The sequence below is a fragment of the Perkinsus marinus genome (assembly GCF_000006405.1).
Source record: "Perkinsus marinus ATCC 50983 genomic scaffold scf_1104296928836, whole genome shotgun sequence".
NCBI lineage: Eukaryota > Perkinsozoa > Perkinsida > Perkinsidae > Perkinsus > Perkinsus marinus.
In genome coordinates this window covers 32,110-49,742 of record NW_003216689.1, presented here as the reverse complement: position 1 = coordinate 49,742, position 17,633 = coordinate 32,110, and the positions used below count along the sequence as shown (strand labels likewise).

At 40.3% G+C, this 17,633-nt stretch overlaps 7 protein-coding genes across 7 annotated transcripts in view; 4 read left to right on the top strand and 3 right to left on the bottom strand.

Annotated features, from left to right (window-relative positions):
* Positions 1 to 1,284: 1,284 nt before the first annotated feature.
* Positions 1,285 to 1,822, top strand: Pmar_PMAR006727 (hypothetical protein; the record flags this gene model as incomplete). Its single annotated transcript, XM_002787993.1, has 3 exons — positions 1,285 to 1,363; positions 1,487 to 1,646; positions 1,744 to 1,822. 3 exons carry the CDS (start codon positions 1,285 to 1,287, stop codon positions 1,820 to 1,822), a joined length of 318 nt encoding a protein of 105 aa, XP_002788039.1.
* Positions 1,823 to 3,603: 1,781 nt separating this feature from the next.
* Positions 3,604 to 4,789, bottom strand: Pmar_PMAR006726 (hypothetical protein; the record flags this gene model as incomplete). Its single annotated transcript, XM_002787992.1, has 9 exons — positions 3,604 to 3,636; positions 3,686 to 3,748; positions 3,804 to 3,902; positions 3,950 to 4,050; positions 4,097 to 4,258; positions 4,307 to 4,390; positions 4,468 to 4,509; positions 4,623 to 4,689; positions 4,733 to 4,789. The coding sequence occupies 9 exons, from the start codon at positions 4,787 to 4,789 to the stop codon at positions 3,604 to 3,606; spliced, it is 708 nt and encodes a 235-aa protein (XP_002788038.1).
* Positions 4,790 to 5,324: 535 nt separating this feature from the next.
* On the bottom strand, positions 5,325 to 6,595 carry Pmar_PMAR006725 (hypothetical protein; the record flags this gene model as incomplete). The annotated part of the gene is made up of 7 exons (XM_002787991.1): positions 5,325 to 5,412; positions 5,465 to 5,646; positions 5,793 to 5,880; positions 5,929 to 6,071; positions 6,135 to 6,251; positions 6,384 to 6,477; positions 6,519 to 6,595. The coding sequence occupies 7 exons, from the start codon at positions 6,593 to 6,595 to the stop codon at positions 5,325 to 5,327; spliced, it is 789 nt and encodes a 262-aa protein (XP_002788037.1).
* A 135-nt stretch (positions 6,596 to 6,730) lies between these two features.
* Positions 6,731 to 11,316, bottom strand: Pmar_PMAR006724 (hypothetical protein; the record flags this gene model as incomplete). Its single annotated transcript, XM_002787990.1, has 24 exons — positions 6,731 to 7,212; positions 7,269 to 7,386; positions 7,430 to 7,773; positions 7,836 to 7,961; positions 8,010 to 8,058; positions 8,126 to 8,273; positions 8,321 to 8,496; positions 8,547 to 8,732; positions 8,786 to 8,873; positions 8,945 to 9,014; positions 9,138 to 9,188; positions 9,235 to 9,340; positions 9,390 to 9,583; positions 9,642 to 9,768; positions 9,839 to 9,961; positions 10,007 to 10,135; positions 10,183 to 10,266; positions 10,314 to 10,392; positions 10,469 to 10,695; positions 10,750 to 10,839; positions 10,884 to 10,937; positions 10,988 to 11,086; positions 11,131 to 11,174; positions 11,220 to 11,316. The coding sequence occupies 24 exons, from the start codon at positions 11,314 to 11,316 to the stop codon at positions 7,076 to 7,078; spliced, it is 2,946 nt and encodes a 981-aa protein (XP_002788036.1). The 3' UTR covers positions 6,731 to 7,075.
* Positions 11,317 to 11,511: 195 nt separating this feature from the next.
* On the top strand, positions 11,512 to 13,085 carry Pmar_PMAR006723 (hypothetical protein). The gene is made up of 6 exons (XM_002787989.1): positions 11,512 to 11,615; positions 11,668 to 11,877; positions 11,925 to 12,300; positions 12,339 to 12,554; positions 12,601 to 12,707; positions 12,762 to 13,085. The coding sequence occupies exons 1-6, from the start codon at positions 11,550 to 11,552 to the stop codon at positions 12,834 to 12,836; spliced, it is 1,050 nt and encodes a 349-aa protein (XP_002788035.1). The 5' UTR covers positions 11,512 to 11,549; the 3' UTR covers positions 12,837 to 13,085.
* Positions 13,086 to 13,171: 86 nt separating this feature from the next.
* On the top strand, positions 13,172 to 14,363 carry Pmar_PMAR006722 (conserved hypothetical protein; the record flags this gene model as incomplete). The annotated part of the gene is made up of 6 exons (XM_002787988.1): positions 13,172 to 13,243; positions 13,301 to 13,510; positions 13,566 to 13,710; positions 13,767 to 13,982; positions 14,030 to 14,136; positions 14,187 to 14,363. The coding sequence occupies 6 exons, from the start codon at positions 13,172 to 13,174 to the stop codon at positions 14,238 to 14,240; spliced, it is 804 nt and encodes a 267-aa protein (XP_002788034.1). The 3' UTR covers positions 14,241 to 14,363.
* A 662-nt stretch (positions 14,364 to 15,025) lies between these two features.
* Pmar_PMAR006721 (polypeptide N-acetylgalactosaminyltransferase 12, putative) overlaps positions 15,026 to 17,633 on the top strand; it is a gene marked incomplete at its 3' end in the record, with an annotated part of 2,951 nt that continues 343 nt past the window's right edge. The window contains exons 1-15 of the mRNA XM_002787987.1: positions 15,026 to 15,197; positions 15,250 to 15,380; positions 15,474 to 15,673; positions 15,717 to 15,791; positions 15,866 to 15,972; positions 16,027 to 16,080; positions 16,139 to 16,229; positions 16,280 to 16,410; positions 16,446 to 16,557; positions 16,645 to 16,746; positions 16,820 to 16,918; positions 16,969 to 17,028; positions 17,083 to 17,184; positions 17,296 to 17,365; positions 17,427 to 17,514. Coding sequence (XP_002788033.1) covers positions 15,035 to 15,197; positions 15,250 to 15,380; positions 15,474 to 15,673; positions 15,717 to 15,791; positions 15,866 to 15,972; positions 16,027 to 16,080; positions 16,139 to 16,229; positions 16,280 to 16,410; positions 16,446 to 16,557; positions 16,645 to 16,746; positions 16,820 to 16,918; positions 16,969 to 17,028; positions 17,083 to 17,184; positions 17,296 to 17,365; positions 17,427 to 17,514 — 1,585 coding nt within the window. The 5' untranslated portion in view covers positions 15,026 to 15,034. The remainder of the gene's footprint in view (positions 15,198 to 15,249; positions 15,381 to 15,473; positions 15,674 to 15,716; positions 15,792 to 15,865; positions 15,973 to 16,026; positions 16,081 to 16,138; positions 16,230 to 16,279; positions 16,411 to 16,445; positions 16,558 to 16,644; positions 16,747 to 16,819; positions 16,919 to 16,968; positions 17,029 to 17,082; positions 17,185 to 17,295; positions 17,366 to 17,426; positions 17,515 to 17,633) is intronic.

The window sequence follows — 17,633 nt, the reverse complement described above, 5'->3', positions numbered from 1 at the left end:
TTGAGGCTACTAACAACTACTACGATAACGACGCTGATGATGCTTCAATTGACACCGACAACTCCTATGGTCCCGGTCAACCAAAAGACGACGAGTCCTTACAAGAACACTTACATGGCCCTCGTCCAGCCTTTGACTACTTGGATTCTCTGTCGAAGCCCTTTTTCTCACATTAGACGGAAATGCCGACTCTTTTGAGTTCCACCGTCACCACGACCCTTACCGCGTGTTCGAGCCTCGCCCTTGTCCATTGGTCAGCATTATTCCCCACGCCGATGTCGACATGCATGTCTCTTACCCCCACAAGGTGCGTGATGCTACCGGTGCTCTCAAAGACCTCGGTTGGATTGACGACTTCGACTTGGACCCAAATACTGACCCTCGCCGCTTTTACTAGCCATGTTGTCGAGTCCCCTGATCAAGGTGTTGGTGTCCTTAGAAGGCCTTCATCTATTACTGCGGCTGAAGCTGTTCTCTTGAGGTACACGATGATGCTGAGTCGTGGCACTGTTACTCGATGTGACGGCACATTCCCTATGCCCTTGGGATGGAGTTTCGATCGCTCCCTGATTAAGCCCTTCGAGATTCATGACGACGAATGGTTTGACCAGTACCCTACTCAAGCATGCTACGACAATGCCCTTGGCAGCTCCTTTTGTGTTGCCCATGATAGGAACCTACGCCTCTACGAAGGTAATCGTAACCCACTCGAACTAGCTCGAGAGTATAAGCCCTTACGGTGAAATGGTCGGTCGGCCGGTTGGTTAGTTGGTTGGCTTGGTTCGCGGATGGAGATGACAGACTTGCTGGATTGGTTGAGTCCCTTTTTATTGCTGCCCTTTTATCTGCTCTGACTATTGACTGCTATAATTATCTCTTATCCTCTTAGCGTGATCCAGACTAAGAGGGGGGGAGTGTAGGGATCGCGCCCTACGCGCTCGCCCTTGTAATCGTTATCGTCTGATCACTTATATTCGCTCGCCATCGATCGCGCTATGCACGTATGCGCACTGTGTGCTCATGAACTTAGGATAAGTAGAGTTACAACTCCCTTTTGATCCTTCTCACTCGGCTGCCCTTCTACGAAGGTCTGCCCTTGTTGTGAAGTTCGACTACGCTATCCACTGAAGTCTGGCTACTAGTTGTGTTGCCCAGTAACAGGCACAACACTACCCTCTGAACATGAATCGTTTCGCTCCGCCGACCGCTATGGAATCGATCGAACGCTTTCGTACGGTATACTCGTACTCATCAACACTGTTGTCCCTATCTTATCCCTTCATCATGGCATCCGGGAATAGGCGTCGAGCCTTGGTCATTGGGGGTGGGTTCTCCGGTCTCTTCGCTGCGCATGACCTTTCGAGTAACTTGGAGGTTACTTCGATTGATGCCTAGGAGTACTCCGAGTACACTCCAGGTGTTCTGTGAGCCTTTGTCCATCCTGGTCATTACGATGCTCTATCATTTACATATCAACATGTGTTAGAGCGCAAGATGGGTATCAAGTTCCTATGGGGTGAAGTGAAACAGTTGGATGGTAGCCGTTTGGTGGCTCATGTAAAGCCTATGTTCTCTGAGACCACTGAAGAGGTCCCCTTTGATTACTGCATTATTGCAGCTGGTTGTAACTTTGGTGTCTTCCACAAGTGGGGTGAGAGTCTCTGGTTCCCGACCGTTGACGAGGATGCTTGACCTGAGGGGTCTTGGCCTCATCGATGAGAGGTTCATCGAGGGACGGCGTAGATATATTTTTGAAGAGCATGAGAAGTTGAAGACTCTGAATAAGAAGAAGGCATCAGTTGTCGTTGTTGGTGCTGGCTAGAGAGTGATAAGAAAGAGAAGGATGTTAAGAAACGTGGTCCTGGAGGAGGTGGATGGATTCGTGTTAACAATAACCTACGAATCATTCAGTTGAATGAAGATGGTTCTGAATCGCCATTCGGTGGAGGGCACATGTTTGCCGTTGGTGATTGCAACTTTTCGTCACACTTGGTGGACATGTGGTGCTGGTATGTTTGCTACTCCACTCGGTCCAAATGTTTGCTTCGTTTTGGGTACGAAATCCACTCCTGGCACTGGTCCTATGGGGCAAGGCTTCAGCTATTCAAAAGGGTCGTATAGAGTCTACTAAGAGGCCTTCGGGTTGGTATTTTGTTCATCATACTCCTTGTATGAACTAGAGATTCAGCGTATTACTATCGGTTGACACGGAGTGACCAGTCAGTAATGATCGATCGATGCTATTCAAGATTGTGGCGCCATTTGTTTTTATCCTTGGAATTCAACATTCCTGATTATTTTCTAACGAGTCAGTATCGTGTTATCATAAGTTGATGTCTACGATGAGCGATGTGTCACAGGCGATACCACTACAATTGGTATCTGTCTTCTTTCGGATCGCTAAACTAGATGGTACGAGATTGCGTGCTCACCCTTACATGAGTGGCTGCGTAAATTGAGTGCCTGACAACCTAGCTGTTATTCAATGATGATACCAGTAATACCAGTTCTGCTACTGAAACCTCATGTAGAGAACTCTTACCATTCATCTCTCATCGCACTGATACACAATGAATTGAAATGATGATACCAGTAATACCAGTTCTGCTACTGAAACCTCATGTAGAGAACTCTTACCATTCATCTCTCATCGCACTGATACCCAATGAATTGAAATGATGATACCAGTAATACCAGTTCTGCTACTGAAACCTCATGTAGAGAACTCTTACCATTCATCTCTCATCGCACTGATACACAATGAATTGAAATGATGATACCAGTAATACCAGTTCTGCTACTGAAACCTCATGTAGAGAACTCTTACCATTCATCTCTCATCGCACTGAATCGTTGAATTTCTCATTATTCAAATAATCTTTGATTCCGCCAAAGCCCAAAAGAAAATGGGAGTGAGTTGGTAGAGTGTTGCCTATTCGCATACATCATGCATCGTAGTTAGTTAGCCCGACTCGTCTGGTGCCCATGGCGTCTGTCGACGCTTGCGGGCAGAACTGTTCGCTTGCTGTCGCATTGAAACCCACCGCAAATGTTACCAACGGGCAACAACCCACTCACACCGGGTGGTATCGTAAACAGGACAGCGGACCCTGAATGCGGGATTCGGTCGAGAGACTAAACTCGAACCAGAAACCCGCACGTCGGGCCGCCAAATCACAGGGTTGAGGCTCGCTCGAGGTCGATCTTTGGAGGTCGGCCAACGAGCTGTCTCAGCCGAGTGATTCAACCCGGGAGAGGGGGGCGGGGAGAAGATAAACGAGCCCGCGTCGCAACTGCGGAGGGAAGGTATACATATACCACGAGCAACTCACAACAGGCCTGGAGTACAGGCTACGAAAAGCCTCCTAGATGTTTCTCGCAATCGTATATGTGCAGTACTGTAACGGTCTACTTCGCTCGCCGACGACACAAGTTACCGCACTATCGATTTTTTATGTGGTTGTTTCCGCACCGATGACTCTGGTCTTGTAACTAAACTTGATTACTTCGTAACCATCACATATATCGGCTATATCTGTGATTAATCACTGTAATAACGAAACATTAGACGTAGTGAAACGTATCTTAATCACCAATACTTCTTCAATCACACTGAATCTCTTCGTCACCACCATCCTAGAATAACAACAAAGTGGACATGAAAAGGAAGTGTAAATAGGAATACCTCAGGTGTTGTGTCAGTAGGTGATGGCTCGGGTGGAAGATCTTCTTCAGCTTCAGCAAGACACTAAGAAATACTATTAACAATAGATAAAGGTAACTACTACTAATACTAGTACTACCTCTGGCTTCTCCCATACACTTTCGCCAGTAGTATCATTATTGTAATATACCAATCCAGTATCATCAGCAGTATACTCAGTCCAATGAGTATGGGGTAACTTATTAGGAATGATGATAAGTAGCAAGTAGTATATGAGCATACTACCTTTTTGCCATATATACTGGGGGACCTGTCGAATACTGTACCAGAGAGATTCTCATGCAGTTTTTCACAGGTCAACTTTGCATGAACAGGTCTATTGGCATCTGAATGTTAACCCATCATGACATAGTTATGATGACCACTATCTACTCTTGAAAACGAACTTGCCGTTCATCTCATTAACACATTCCTCAGCCTCTTCCTTACTAGAGAAGGTCACAAAGGCGACACCACGATCTGATTGTTGACCATCCCGAACATAACACAACCCAAGGATCTTCCTTGGTTGACTCCTTTCCTCTGTAGAGGATCCTAATTTATAAGCATTGAGTTGGAGTGTAGAGCTGGTGGCATCATTACCGATGCCCCTGAGTTCTCTCTTCAATCTCTCATCCGATACAGTCTGCGGTATGCAGCCAATGAAAACTTTATTCTCGGGAACTCCTAAAATCAATAAGCCTCAAGCTGTTAAGATCCCTATGCTTCTTGGATTCGACTGATAACGATAAACCTATTACTACCATCAACATTTATTTCAGTACGTTGAACCTTAGTAGGAGTTCCTGAACTTGTCCCTCTTCTGTATTATCCCCTTCTTGTGATCCATCATTATCTATACTCGATGATGAGCCTGTCTCCAATACTAAGCCTGCCGCCCTTCAATCCCTCCTATTACTATCTACTACAATTGCTGCCTCAGTAGTAGTTCCTGTAGGGGCGGCTGCAACTGCTGGTGATTGCACCTAATAATGATGATGATAGTAATGATAATGAATGATGGATTACCTCTGAGACATCAAGTTCAACAACTGCCTCTTCAGACGGTGGGAGGTTAGATGACATTCTTGCAAACCTTAAGTGCTGATCATCATCAACTTATCATAGATTCCGTCACGCGCCACGAATATATGTAGCATCTTGGACCGAGTTTAGTAGATGTTGTGTTTGAGCCTATTGCCACCATCATACTAGTAGATGCTGTACGGGATTATCTTCGTAATGTGGGTATAAGTACATGGTTCATTAGTGGACTGATGAAAGGTGTTACCGAGTAACAAAGGGCTTTGGGAAGTTGATCAGGCAACCCTTTTAATAGTAGATAAAGGGAACTATATAGGAGTATGAAGAGGACTAACTCAGGCGGACCTTTATTAGTCCCTACTATCTCAGATCAGCCGCCTTATATGATGTAAGGTCTATCATCAATCTTCATTATTTATGATGGAATAATATAGTAGTAATTATGACAATACTTGGACAGCATAACTGAGCATCGAGTTGCAAAATAACAGTCCTTGCATTAGCAACGGTAATGTGGACTAAAGTTAACATGAACAACACTATTAACCCAAGATTATTACCACACAGAAACACATGTTCATTCATCTCGTAGGACATCACTTCCTTTAGTACTCTCCTCTGCTTTACGTTTCAACCATGCTTTATATTCAGCTCGACGAGGATTCCTACCAGATGATGTGTACTACTATAATAAGGATGATAATAATGAGATGATACATGAGATAGGCCTTATCATCTTCATCCTTATCTTCATCCTCAGCCCATGCTCCCGATAGATCTGTCGCTATGGACTTCTCTTCTTTGAAATCAAACTTGGCCAATTGAGCCAGTTTAGCTTTTCGAGCATCGCTGGCTCGCTTCCTTGCAGCCTCCAAAGCAGCACGTGATCTTACATGCACCTACAAGGTACATCGCTCATCATCCAAAACAACATACCAATGATAATTAGAACCTTTATGTTATAGGTCCCGGTCCATGTCTTAAAGGGCAATGTTATTCTAACCTAACATGAAACTTAGAAATATTATTAACAGAGTTTGATGACCTCATGTAAACCGGAATAGTGTATACCACTGGCGGCGGCGGCATGGGGTAGGATATCCAATTGACTAGGTAATAGATCCAATTCATGTCTGTAAGGAGTATGTATAGGAGTAGGGATGTATTGAACTCGATGCTACTGTTTGCTTAAAGCTTCGAGAATATCCAAATGAGTGAGAGGTTCCGCCAAGGGTTCCTCAGAAGTAACTCCTGATCCATCACCACCACGGGTCTCACATATGAATTGAAGACTTATGTGTTGTATCCAATCAAATGGACGTGACTAGACGTAACATGAAAGAACGACAATGACAATGACATCCTATTAGAGGAGTAATAGTAGTACTTCTCCTTTAGCACCAACTCCAATGATAGTAGCAGCTGTTTTATCTATAAGGCTTGGGTCAGCATACATATCAACATTCTCCCACAGACTAGCATACACAGCTTCTTTCTGCGGTACCTTCCGACTTTAAATGAATCATTCGTTTTGTTGATAAAGATTACTGACCAGAAAATGACGAGCTCGTCCTCGACGTACCATAACTATCTCACCTTTTACACCCAGACGAGGTACATCTTTTAATAATATTACCGGTATCTCTTTACTCACGAACTGATGTTGAGCTCCAGTATAGGCTGGATATCCAGTGGCTGAAGTCTTTATGCGGAAATCATGTAAGAATAAGCTGTAAAGGATAATGATGGAGTATTGATAAAGAGTTATTACAGAGGTAGACTGCGACGTAACATCCCTCCTCCTCCTCCTCCTCGTATTATATTAGCTGCTGCTGCTGCTGCTACCATGGATAATACCAGTGATGGAGTATAAGAAAGTATTCCTTGGGGTTAGCCAATGATGATACCCCTGGTATTATTGATCAACTCAAGTATGAATATGTTGAATGATTGGTAGTAGTTGTAATGATAATAACTACGACTGATGACTAGTAGTAGCAGTAGGTATGATAGTACGAGTAGTAGAACATACGGAAATGCTCTATCCAACTATCATAGGCTTATATCAACAATAACAACAACATAACCAGCTAAGAATGTTCACCAATACATAGCTGCTAAATTGAAGTAGACGATGAAAGAACGTAGTAGTAAATATGATACCATACGATGAAGGTAGTATAAGATATACCCATGCTGCTGTGAGGCCGCCAAGCAGCAGCAGCAGCCAAGATGATGATAAGTTGGCCGCCAACTTTAATAAAACTACCACTTCTTACCACTCACTATCAATTCAAGAGGCAGCAGCAGCAGCAGCAGTGCTTAAAATCATCTCTTCATCGTCTTCTTCTTGTTGTTGTTACTGTCAGTGTTAGTGTTAGTAGTAGAGCTGGTAGTAGTATTAGTAGCCACTAAACCTGGTGGTGGAGTAAGATGCTCATTTCCCTTCTGCTTAATACCAAGACCTAGTAGCATGAACAACAGTATTATCATTATCGTCAGTATTATCGAGTGGACTTACCTGGCGGAGGTCCTGAGAAGTCCGAAGAAGGTGATGATTGTGGTAGACGATTCTTTCGGGTAGTAGTAAGATTATCGCCATCCCCCAAGTCGAAGGTCATAGCATTCCATTGATCATACTGACAATAATAATAATACTAATAATATACCTTCAAGGATTACCTCGGTATCATCTTCACCATCCCTGATACCCACATCTTCCTCATGAGCAACATCATCATGATGATGATGATCATGCGCATCTCCATCAACAACAGCAGTAGTTCTATTACCGATTCCAGGAGGAGGAGGAGGAGGGGCATTACTACTGTTGCTACTCATCGATGCTTCTCGATAATGTTGTTGATCTAACTGTTTGGATCTAGTATTTGGAGCAGCAGCAGCAGATGCCACAGAGCATGAGGTAGAGTCAGGAACAAGAGTAGTTGTTGAGGGTACTCCAGCAGCAGCAGCACCACTAGCAGCAGCAGTTCCAGTGGTCCACGCTCCTGCATTAGATCCTAGACCTAAATAGATATATATCCTACGTAATGCTACTACTTCTTCTTATGATTGTTGTTGACTGTACCTGTAGTCCCCCATGCCTTAGCTGCTGCTTGAGCTGTAACATCAGCTTGTGTACCAGTAGGGAGATGTAATCCACTGAATCCACTACCGAAACCACTACCACCACCACTACGATTAGGAGGAGCATCTATGATAATAATAATCAAGTATAATAATAAGGAAAGATAATACTTACCAACACCCTGACGATGACGACTCTGTTGCTGTTCTAGATTACCAAGGACCTATAATATCCCAATATGAGCGAGAGTAACAACAACATCATCAGCAACAACATGCTACTACTACTACTTGGTCCAAATAACGTTCCGATACATGCACATGTTGTTGTTGTTGAGATGATGATGATGATTGAGTAGTAGTAGTAGGTAGTTGGATAGTAGTGGGTGTATTAGATATAATATCATGATTATAGGCACATCGATCACCATAAGCACACCTACCATTACACACTATAAGGATAGTAATAGTTGTTGAAGAACGAACCTGCCAATCTGATGGAACTTGCATGGCAATGTCTTGGCCTTAGCTCGACCCATAGCCATCGCCTCTTGTTGACAAGCTATCTGAGCAGCCATCAGACTCTGTTGATTAGTGGGGCCGCCACTTCTTGTTGTTGTTGCTGAGGCTGCTGATGACAAGGGAGTACTTGTAGTAGATACCTAATAGTAGTAGTAGTGATAGACTGAATAAGTATGAGACTCATTATAACCTGAGGTCTAGCCCCATGCTGATCAATTGAAGATGGTGGTGGGGGAGTGGCAGTGGGAGTGTGACGTTGTTGTTGTTGTGCAGCCTGTGCAGCAGCTTGAGCAGCGGCATGCTGAGCTCCCTGTCTAGCTGATGCTGCAATAGCTTGAGTAAGACCAACAGAACCTGTTATCTGACCAGATTGGACCTACGACCATCATCATCATTATCATAAGCATCACGATCATAATCATCACCAACCTGAGCTGATAGTTGTTGTTGTAATTGTGCTATCATAGCTGGAGGTAGATGACGAAGTGGTTCCCTTCCAGTAGAGGTATGTACATATCTAAGAGTAATCATCATGATCAACATCATCATCAACAATGTGATAATGATGATAATTAAGACTACTATTACCTGCACTTATCCCCAAACTTACACCAACCAAAGGTAGTGAAGAATGGGCAGGGCGTATTAGTAGTAGTAGCTGATGATGATGATGGTAGAGCATTAGTTACTTGAGTAGTAGTCGAGGGAGATGGTGTTGGAGTCGGTGTAGATCCTGTAGAATAATAATAATAATGATTAAAACTTGGTTTTATACGCTTACCTTGTTGTTGTTGTTGGATAGGTACTTGAGTTCCCAACTTGTTTGCCAAAGCTGAATACTTAGTCATCATCATTATTATACTATATGTTACGATTACCTTGTATCATACCACCCCATTCCTGACCAGTAGCTTGTTGGGTCTTCCCTTCTTGATGTGCAGCAGCAGCAGAAGCAGAAGCAGCTTGAGCCGCCGTTCTTGCTGCCTGAATGCTTACTTATACTACTATCATTAGTGTTAATGATGATATATACCTGTTGTTGTTGTTGATGTGCTGCTGCTGCTGCTGCTGCAGTATTAGTAGTAGTAGCAGCTAACTGAGCAGCCTGCTGTTGTTGACGAGCCTGTTGTTGCTGTTGTACCAGTAACTGTAATTGTATCTGTTGTTGTCTTGGTAGATTAGCCATCAATTGAGCTATACCCGATTGGGTAGCAGCTGGATTACTACCTAAATAATAATAACAATAATACTACCATTATTACAACCATATGAGTACTACTATTACTTCTACTTAAGACCTCAGCAATAGACTTGGATATATTAGACATACCACTAACTGATGATGGTGCTGGAGAAGATGATGATGACTGAGTACCAGGCCGTTGCTGACTCTGGCCAGCGAACGCTGTTGCCTGAATAACAACAATAACGGTATTGAAATGATGATGATGATGATGTTGTTGTTGTTGTTATGTATATAACCTGATGTTGAGCAGCTGTGATCTGTTGTTGTAATAACTGCTGAGTACTGGTAGTGGCAGTATTAGTAGTAGGTTGTTGTTGTTGGTTTGGTGTTGTGGTTGTAACGCCAGATGATGGAGTAACCTAACATGAATCTATATACATATACATCACTATTACTGGTAGTACTGTAGATGCTTGTTGTTGTTGTTGCTTGCTCTCAGTAGGTTGAGTATGGTCATCATCTACTTTAGAATCATGTAGAATCTTAGTAAGATCAAACGATGATGATGCCATCATCTCATCATCTTCTGTTGCCTGGTAGTAATAATAATAACAACAATATGGCAACATCATATGCTTACCACATCTTCCTCCTCTTCATCATCATCATTGTTGCCTTCTACCTTAGCCGTTAACTTACGAAGTTGCTTCTTCAAACCAATAACCTAGTAATGGATTAAGATGGATGAATATATCTAAGTAATGATGATACCTGGGAGTGATTCTCCTTTAACTTCATCTCACATTGTTGTAGAACAAGAGCTAGATCACTACGATATAGTTGAGTAACTCTGAGGAGGAAGAGAAAAGTATGAACACCAGTGATAAGCAACAATAAACGATGATTAATACTATTATAATAATTACCTTTGTTGGACATCAGATTTCTCCTTTTGCCAAGCTGTAAATACAGTATGTTTAAGTTGAGCTAATTGCTCAGTATTCTGCCCACATCTCAATGTCAACTCTTGTTTCAATTGTGCCATCTTCCTCTTTACATCCTCTATATCATTGTTCATACTCTGCTGTTTCTCAACAACATCAGTAACAGCACGTGTAAGCTCACCATGTTTAGCATGATAGGCTCTAAGGACCTAAGAAGTGGTATCATTACTACTAGAGTATGATAAGACTACTACTAATAGTACCTCATCATTACGGACTTTAGCTATCTTAATCTGTCTAACAACCTCTTGCATCTCATTCATCATCCTAATATTATGTCGTTTAATAAGATCCTACACCATTATGATGATGATGATCAACCTTCACTTGTTCATACCTGTTCCATACTAGTACTCCTCTTTTCTACCTCTTTCATCAATGCTGGCCATACCTACCAATAAGGATATCACTATTATGTCAAGATCGAGATGAGTATATCACCTTATTAACTATAGCTTGTAAATCAGGATTATCCATACTAGGTGGGGATGCTGCTGACTTTACCGCATTCTCCATACCATCCTCATCATCATGCTGTTGCTAAAGCTAATAATATTAACAAGAATAAGTATATTATATATTACATGATCTTCCTTGTGTGTAGTTGTATTATTATCTCTTTTATTATCTACTAATAATGATACTTGAAAGCTAGTAACACATACTATATTACCTTCATCGTTAAATGATGATAAGCCTACTCCTCCATTATCCTTAACATCATCATCATCATGAACAATATTATCGGTCTGATCTTCAGCCGTCGACATTATTATTATTAGTCGGAGAACACCACTACGAGCTAATTTTGTCCCATGCCTACATCGTGTAAAACGTTGTGCTAAAATTACACTAAATCGGAATTTTTCGCCCATGACGGACTGCTTCACCCACTCTCATAAACGGTTTCTTTCTTAGGGTATTTGCGCGTGTTGGGAGTATCTTTTAGTAATGACTGCTAGTGTGTTGAAGCTTCCTTGATCTAGAAAGAGTATTATTATTGATGATAGCTTCTACTACTGTCCGTCAATTACTACTAAAGGGTAAGGCAGCCATCCTGGATCCTAAGGTAGTACTAGTAGTAATAGCTGTTCATTGTTGTTGTTATTGTATGTTGTTAGATGGGTTGGAAAACTACCCATTTCTGGGGTCCTATGGCTAATTGGGGTATTGTTGCTGCTGGTGTATTGGATATGACTACTCAAGGGCCTGATATGATATCTATACCTATGACTGGTACTTTATGTGTTTATTCTCTATTATTCATGCGTTTTGCATATATGGTACAACCTAGGAATTATCTATTGTTATCCTGTCATATCTTTAATGAGGTAATAATACTATATTATTATTATTATACTTTATCATAACTATTCAGGGTGTCCAACTTATCCAACTTGGTCGTGCTCTCAAGTACCAGAGTCAACACAAGCTTGTAGCAGATCAGCGTAGACAACAGATTACTGCTATGAAATCGACTACTACTAGTATTATTGCCAAGGAGGCATCTCCTAATAGTAGTATAACAACACCATCTATGACATCATCATCGAGCAGCAAGTCCATGTTTGCTGTATCTGCTGCTGGTGTTGCTGCTGCTAAGGCTGCTAGCGACATCGCCTCTAAGGCGGCCACCACTACAACAGCAGCTTCATCTACCACTGCTGCTGCTGCTGAGACTGTTGTCAAGTCTGCTGCTGCTAGTACTCCTGCTGCTAAGACAGCTCAAGCTGCTACTAAAGCTGCTATTGAGGGTAATAGATAATGAGTATAGGAGTTTATTATTAATTAGGTTCGTTCCATCCCGTCCTAAAATTGAGATCTAAGATATGTGCTTTACCTATGCCTGAATTATTAAGGAAATTCTTTATGCATCCTGCTGGACCCTTTACCATATTCTTCTGGGCTCCTGCTATCAAATGGGGTATATCTGCTGCCAACTTAGTTGATTATAAGAGACCTGTTGAAAAGGTTAGTATCCCTCAACAGCTTGCTCTATTCGCCACTGGTAATAATACTAACAATCCTTAGTGGAATGATAATCATTATCTTAGGTGTTATCTGGGCTCGTTGGTCATTTGTTATCACACCAATTAACTACAATTTAGCAACTGTTAACGTGTGTCTAGCCTCTACAGCATTCTATCATTTGATAAGAAAGGTAATAATAATACTCGTAATATCGTCGTCCTACTACAACAATAATACTATTTAGTTGGTATACGATCCCTTCCCTACTACTAATGATGATGATGTCAAGAAGACGACTGTTACTACTACGTCCTTGTAGACTCCTTATAGTAGTAATGATGTCGTGTTATTCCTGAGTATTATCATTCACATCGTCATCATGATCGTTCTGGTAATAGTATTATTACCACTCAACAACAATTGTGTAGTAGCTGTTGATGATTGACTCTCGTTGTTCCTGGTATCCCTAGTATTGCTACTACTACTACCATTCACACCTATTGCATTGGAATTACTTGGTAGTAGTAGTAGTAACTAGTTGGGTGTAATCATTGTTACAACAGTGTTGTTGTAACTGTTCATATCCTACTACTTCACACTATTATGTTGTGTTGTCATTATATGGTATGTTTCTTGAGCATTATTATTATTATAATGTCATCAATTATAATACCTAAAGCTCGCCTATTGTTAAAGAGTGGTAAAGATGCATTCTTAGATCCTAATGTAACTATGAAGATGTTGTTATTGTAGACAGCAACAATATCTAGTATGTTTTATCAGATTGGTTGGAAGACTACACATTTTTGGGGTCCAGTTGCTAATTGGAGTATAGCATTAGCTGGTATTACTGATCTTACTACTAAGGGTCCTGAATATATATCCTTACCAATGACTGCTACATTATGTGTATATTCTGCTATGTTTATGAGGTTTGCATGGATGATAAGACCTAGGAATTATCTATTATTCTCATGTCATGTATTTAATGAGGTAATAACACATAATAATGATACATCTATAATACCACTACTACTACCTTCATTAGGGAGTACAATCGATACAGCTGTATAGACGTCTACAATATGATAGACAACAACAACAACAACAACAAGAAGGACAACAACAAGAGATAGTTTATAAGGATGATAACAAGAAGAATGGTATAATGTGTGCTGCTGCTGCTGTTGCTGGTAATAGTATTATGGAAATAGTTTATAGTAGTAGATGATGATGGTTACTGTATTAGGTGGTATTGGTATAGTTCCCCGTCTACAAGCACGTATAACAGCTTTACCTATGCCATTGAAATGTCGAGCATTTCTTAAACATCCAGCAGGACCATTTACCATATTCTTCTGGGCACCAACATGTAAATGGGGTCTTAGTGCTGCTAATCTATTAGATTATAAGAGGCCAGTACATTCAGTAAGTATACCACAACAATTATCATTACTAGCTACAGGTGATAATAATATTAATAATACATGTTAATAAGATTAATAATAATAGGTGCAATATGGTGTCGTTGGTCTTTTGTCATTACTCCAATAAATATTAATCTGGCAATGGTTAATCTAGCCTTAGCCTCATCTGCAGTATATATGTTAGTACGAAAGGTAATAACTCCCGATCACCATCACCAGCACCATCTGAATACGTTACTCAGTATGTATACGATCCATTCCCCACATCACCTGGAGAAGAGAAGGATGATAAGTAAAGTTTATGAGGACCACGTGAAGAAGGAGGAGAAGGAGAAGTCTGGATGTAAAGATAATGCGTTAAGCCTTTGTGCTGCTACTCATCATTATATTTATGCTAATCTTGATAACTGTTGTCTTACGACTCTTGTATTATTAGTATTCGAGTATTTACAATTATTAAAGTGTGCACGGGGGATTGGCACACACCACGACGATTACGACATCTCGAGGAGGTTCTCCTCCTTCTGTTGGTGATGGTATATATTGGTATCTTGAGGGGGATCATGCCGTCTAGGGGCCTTGAAATAGTACAATTCGTTCTCCATTAATATCAACTTGGACAGCATTAGGGTTTATTATTGAACTCAACAGCTACAACTCTTATTACCGAGCCATTTAAATCGAGGTAGTAGGGCGGTGGTGTCTTTATCTACAACTTACAGGAGATATTATCACGAAGGCATTCACTTCATATTGGTAATTCTGATACAATCTACTCTATAAAAAGGCTGCTGAAATCTGGATTGGGCTTCCTTCATCTTAGCTTGATCTAAAGCAAGTTGTAGTAAAATGTTATGATTGGATGATGATGGCCACAGCAGCAAAATGAACAGCAAGAAGAAGAAGAACAACACGTGATCACTATTACCTATCCCTCCTCTGCAACAACATGTTACCATAGACAATTGTGTACAAATCTAGAGGGACACTTGTGTAATACAATGTAACATATCTATTATATAATAATATCGGCGTAAGATTCTTGTTAATATCTAATCATCATCATGAATAGTTTTATCCTCTCCTTCCCATGGCTACTAATAATGATAGTAGTATTATAAGACGACTACGACTACGACGACGACCTTTACTAGGATGGGTATTGAGGTGTATTCCACTATTTATGGTACCACTCATTAGTATATTACTACACTGGCCACTATCCACTACTTTATTATCATTTCTTATAAGCTGTAATAACAGTCTAGTATTTATGTTAGTATTGTTGATTATGTTGTTCAGCAGTAATAGTAGTATTCCTATATCTACAAGAAGGATTAATAGTAAGCAGCAGCAGCAGTAGCAGCAGCCTTATTAGAGTACCATGGACTTGGCGTATACTACTAGTATGGATGCTTCAATTAGTGATAGTAAAGGTAGTAGTAGTAGCAATAGTAATGCTCCTCCTTTTCCTCCTCCTCCTGTTACTGGTGGTGGTGGTTGGGTCATATTGTGTTATATGTATTCAGGGTATTGAACTATTACTTTATGAAGATAATCATGTGGTGTCTATGAACAGCATAACAAACTTATGGGATAGTAATAACTTATCAATCGATGTAAAGAAAAGAGAAGGCTCCTTTAAAAAGGATGTTAATTTACCTAAGCAGCAGCAGCAGAACAGGGAGGATGATGATGCTTTTCTACCTCTACCACCTGTTGTGACTAAGTAATATTATCATGCATGTTATCATCATCATCATCATCAGTAGGCACGATGCCTCATCATACAGTATTCAACCGTACCTATCGTACAGTATTGTATTACCTTGTGCTAATGAAGGAGAGTAATACTGCTACTGGTGCTACTGCTGCTCCTGCTAGTAGTGGTGATGATGATTATGATGTGACTGTTGGTTAGGTTTATGGTCAAGACTGCTAGGTCTGTATATGAATCGACACCGAATCTTCATGAGATAATAGTAGTAGATGATGGTAGTTCCCCACCGTTGAGGACATTAGTTACTGGTAATAACAATAATAATAATAATAGTCAATATTCAGAATATTGATCCGTGTTAGATGAGGAAGTAGAGTTATGGAAACTGAAGTTTATCAGGCATGAACATTTTACTGGTAATATCAAACCTACAGGCTGCTATTTCTGTTATTGATAATGCTGCTGCTGGTATAGGTCTGATAAATGCTAAGAATGTTGGTGGATGGAAAGCTACAGGTGATATTATAGCATTCCTTGATTGTCACGTTAAACCCGATATTTATTGGTAATAATGATACTACTACTAATCAGTGATTACTATAATGATGTAATCAGGACCAAACCAATAAGTAAATATATATCTGAAAACTCCAAGACTGTAGTAGTACCAACAGTAACTAGTCTTGATCCTAATACATGGATAGAAACAAGAACTCCTCCTGGTAGTAGTAATATTTACTGTTCTTGTATTCATTATTATCATGATACTGCCGACGTATAGGTACTACCAGATGTTGTAAATTAACTTGGAATGTTGATTTCCCTTGGTATAATGCAGATGATACTAGAGTACCTGTAATGATAGGAGGATTACTTGCTATGCATAGGAATATGTAATAATGTTGTTCATTATCATTATCATCATTATAATGATGATGATTATCAATGGGTATCAATATTGTTGATTATTATGTTGATAGGTGGGAGTATACAGGAGGATATGATACTGGTATGGTTGGTTGGGGTGGTGAGAATATTGATCAAAGTCTACGTATACATCTATGTGGTGGAGAAATCATGAAGTAATGACAATAATACCAACAACAATGGAGCCTCCTCCTCCTTTTTTTCTAATACTATCATCATGCTCTTTAGTGCCCTCGATAGCTATGTTGCTCATATGTGGCGATTACAAGGTGATGAGAAGACTAAAGCTAAATATACATTACCAAGTGGGAGTCTTATGCGTAATAGGTGAGTATTATTATCATTATTAATATTAACCTTATACTAATAGATAATAGGTATCGAGCTGCATTAAGTTGGTTTGATGAGTTTATTGCTAAGGCTGAAGAACAATCAGAGTAGTAGTAGTAGTAGTAGTTATTGATATAGTATTATTATGAATGATGTTATAGGTTTCTATATTGGGGTCATGGAGGAGATAAGCCTGATGTATCCAATGTTATGGAAATCAAACATAAGAATCATTGCAAGCATTTCTCCTACTTTTTAAAGAAGTAATAATATCGTTATCAGAAGTTATCATCCTCCTCCTTGTTTTTGAATAATAGGTTCAAATTCTTATATGAAGATGCAGGTATGTTACCTAAGAACGTATTCCATCTTAGAGCACGATATGATGGTGGTAGTGGCGGTGATAATGAAAGATGTCTCGAATTGAGAGATAAACAGAGATTGGTAACCGCATCATCATTAACATTAGTACTTAATATATGCTAACACTTTATTATTATAACAGGTAATGAATAAGTGTAGTAAAGGCAACAGATTACAACTATGGCATGGCTCCAATTATGATCAACCACATAGCTTTAAATGTTGTCAAGGTAGTAGTAGTAGACAGTAGGGAGTTGTTGTTGTTATTATCATTAACAGCTATCGTAGTTGGATAGTGGTATATGTCTAGCAGTGATAGTGGTAGATTAGCACCTGTATCATGCGTTGA

Bases quoted from the DNA above. Each gene is read 5' to 3' on its own strand.
- Pmar_PMAR006723 (XM_002787989.1), top strand. From the start codon at position 11,550: ATGATAGCTTCTACTACTGTCCGTCAATTACTACTAAAGGGTAAGGCA. The intron at 11,616-11,667 runs GTAGTACTAGTA...GTATGTTGTTAG, and splicing joins CAGCCATCCTGGATCCTAAG to ATGGGTTGGAAAACTACCCA. The intron at 11,878-11,924 runs GTAATAATACTA...ATAACTATTCAG, and splicing joins CCTGTCATATCTTTAATGAG to GGTGTCCAACTTATCCAACT.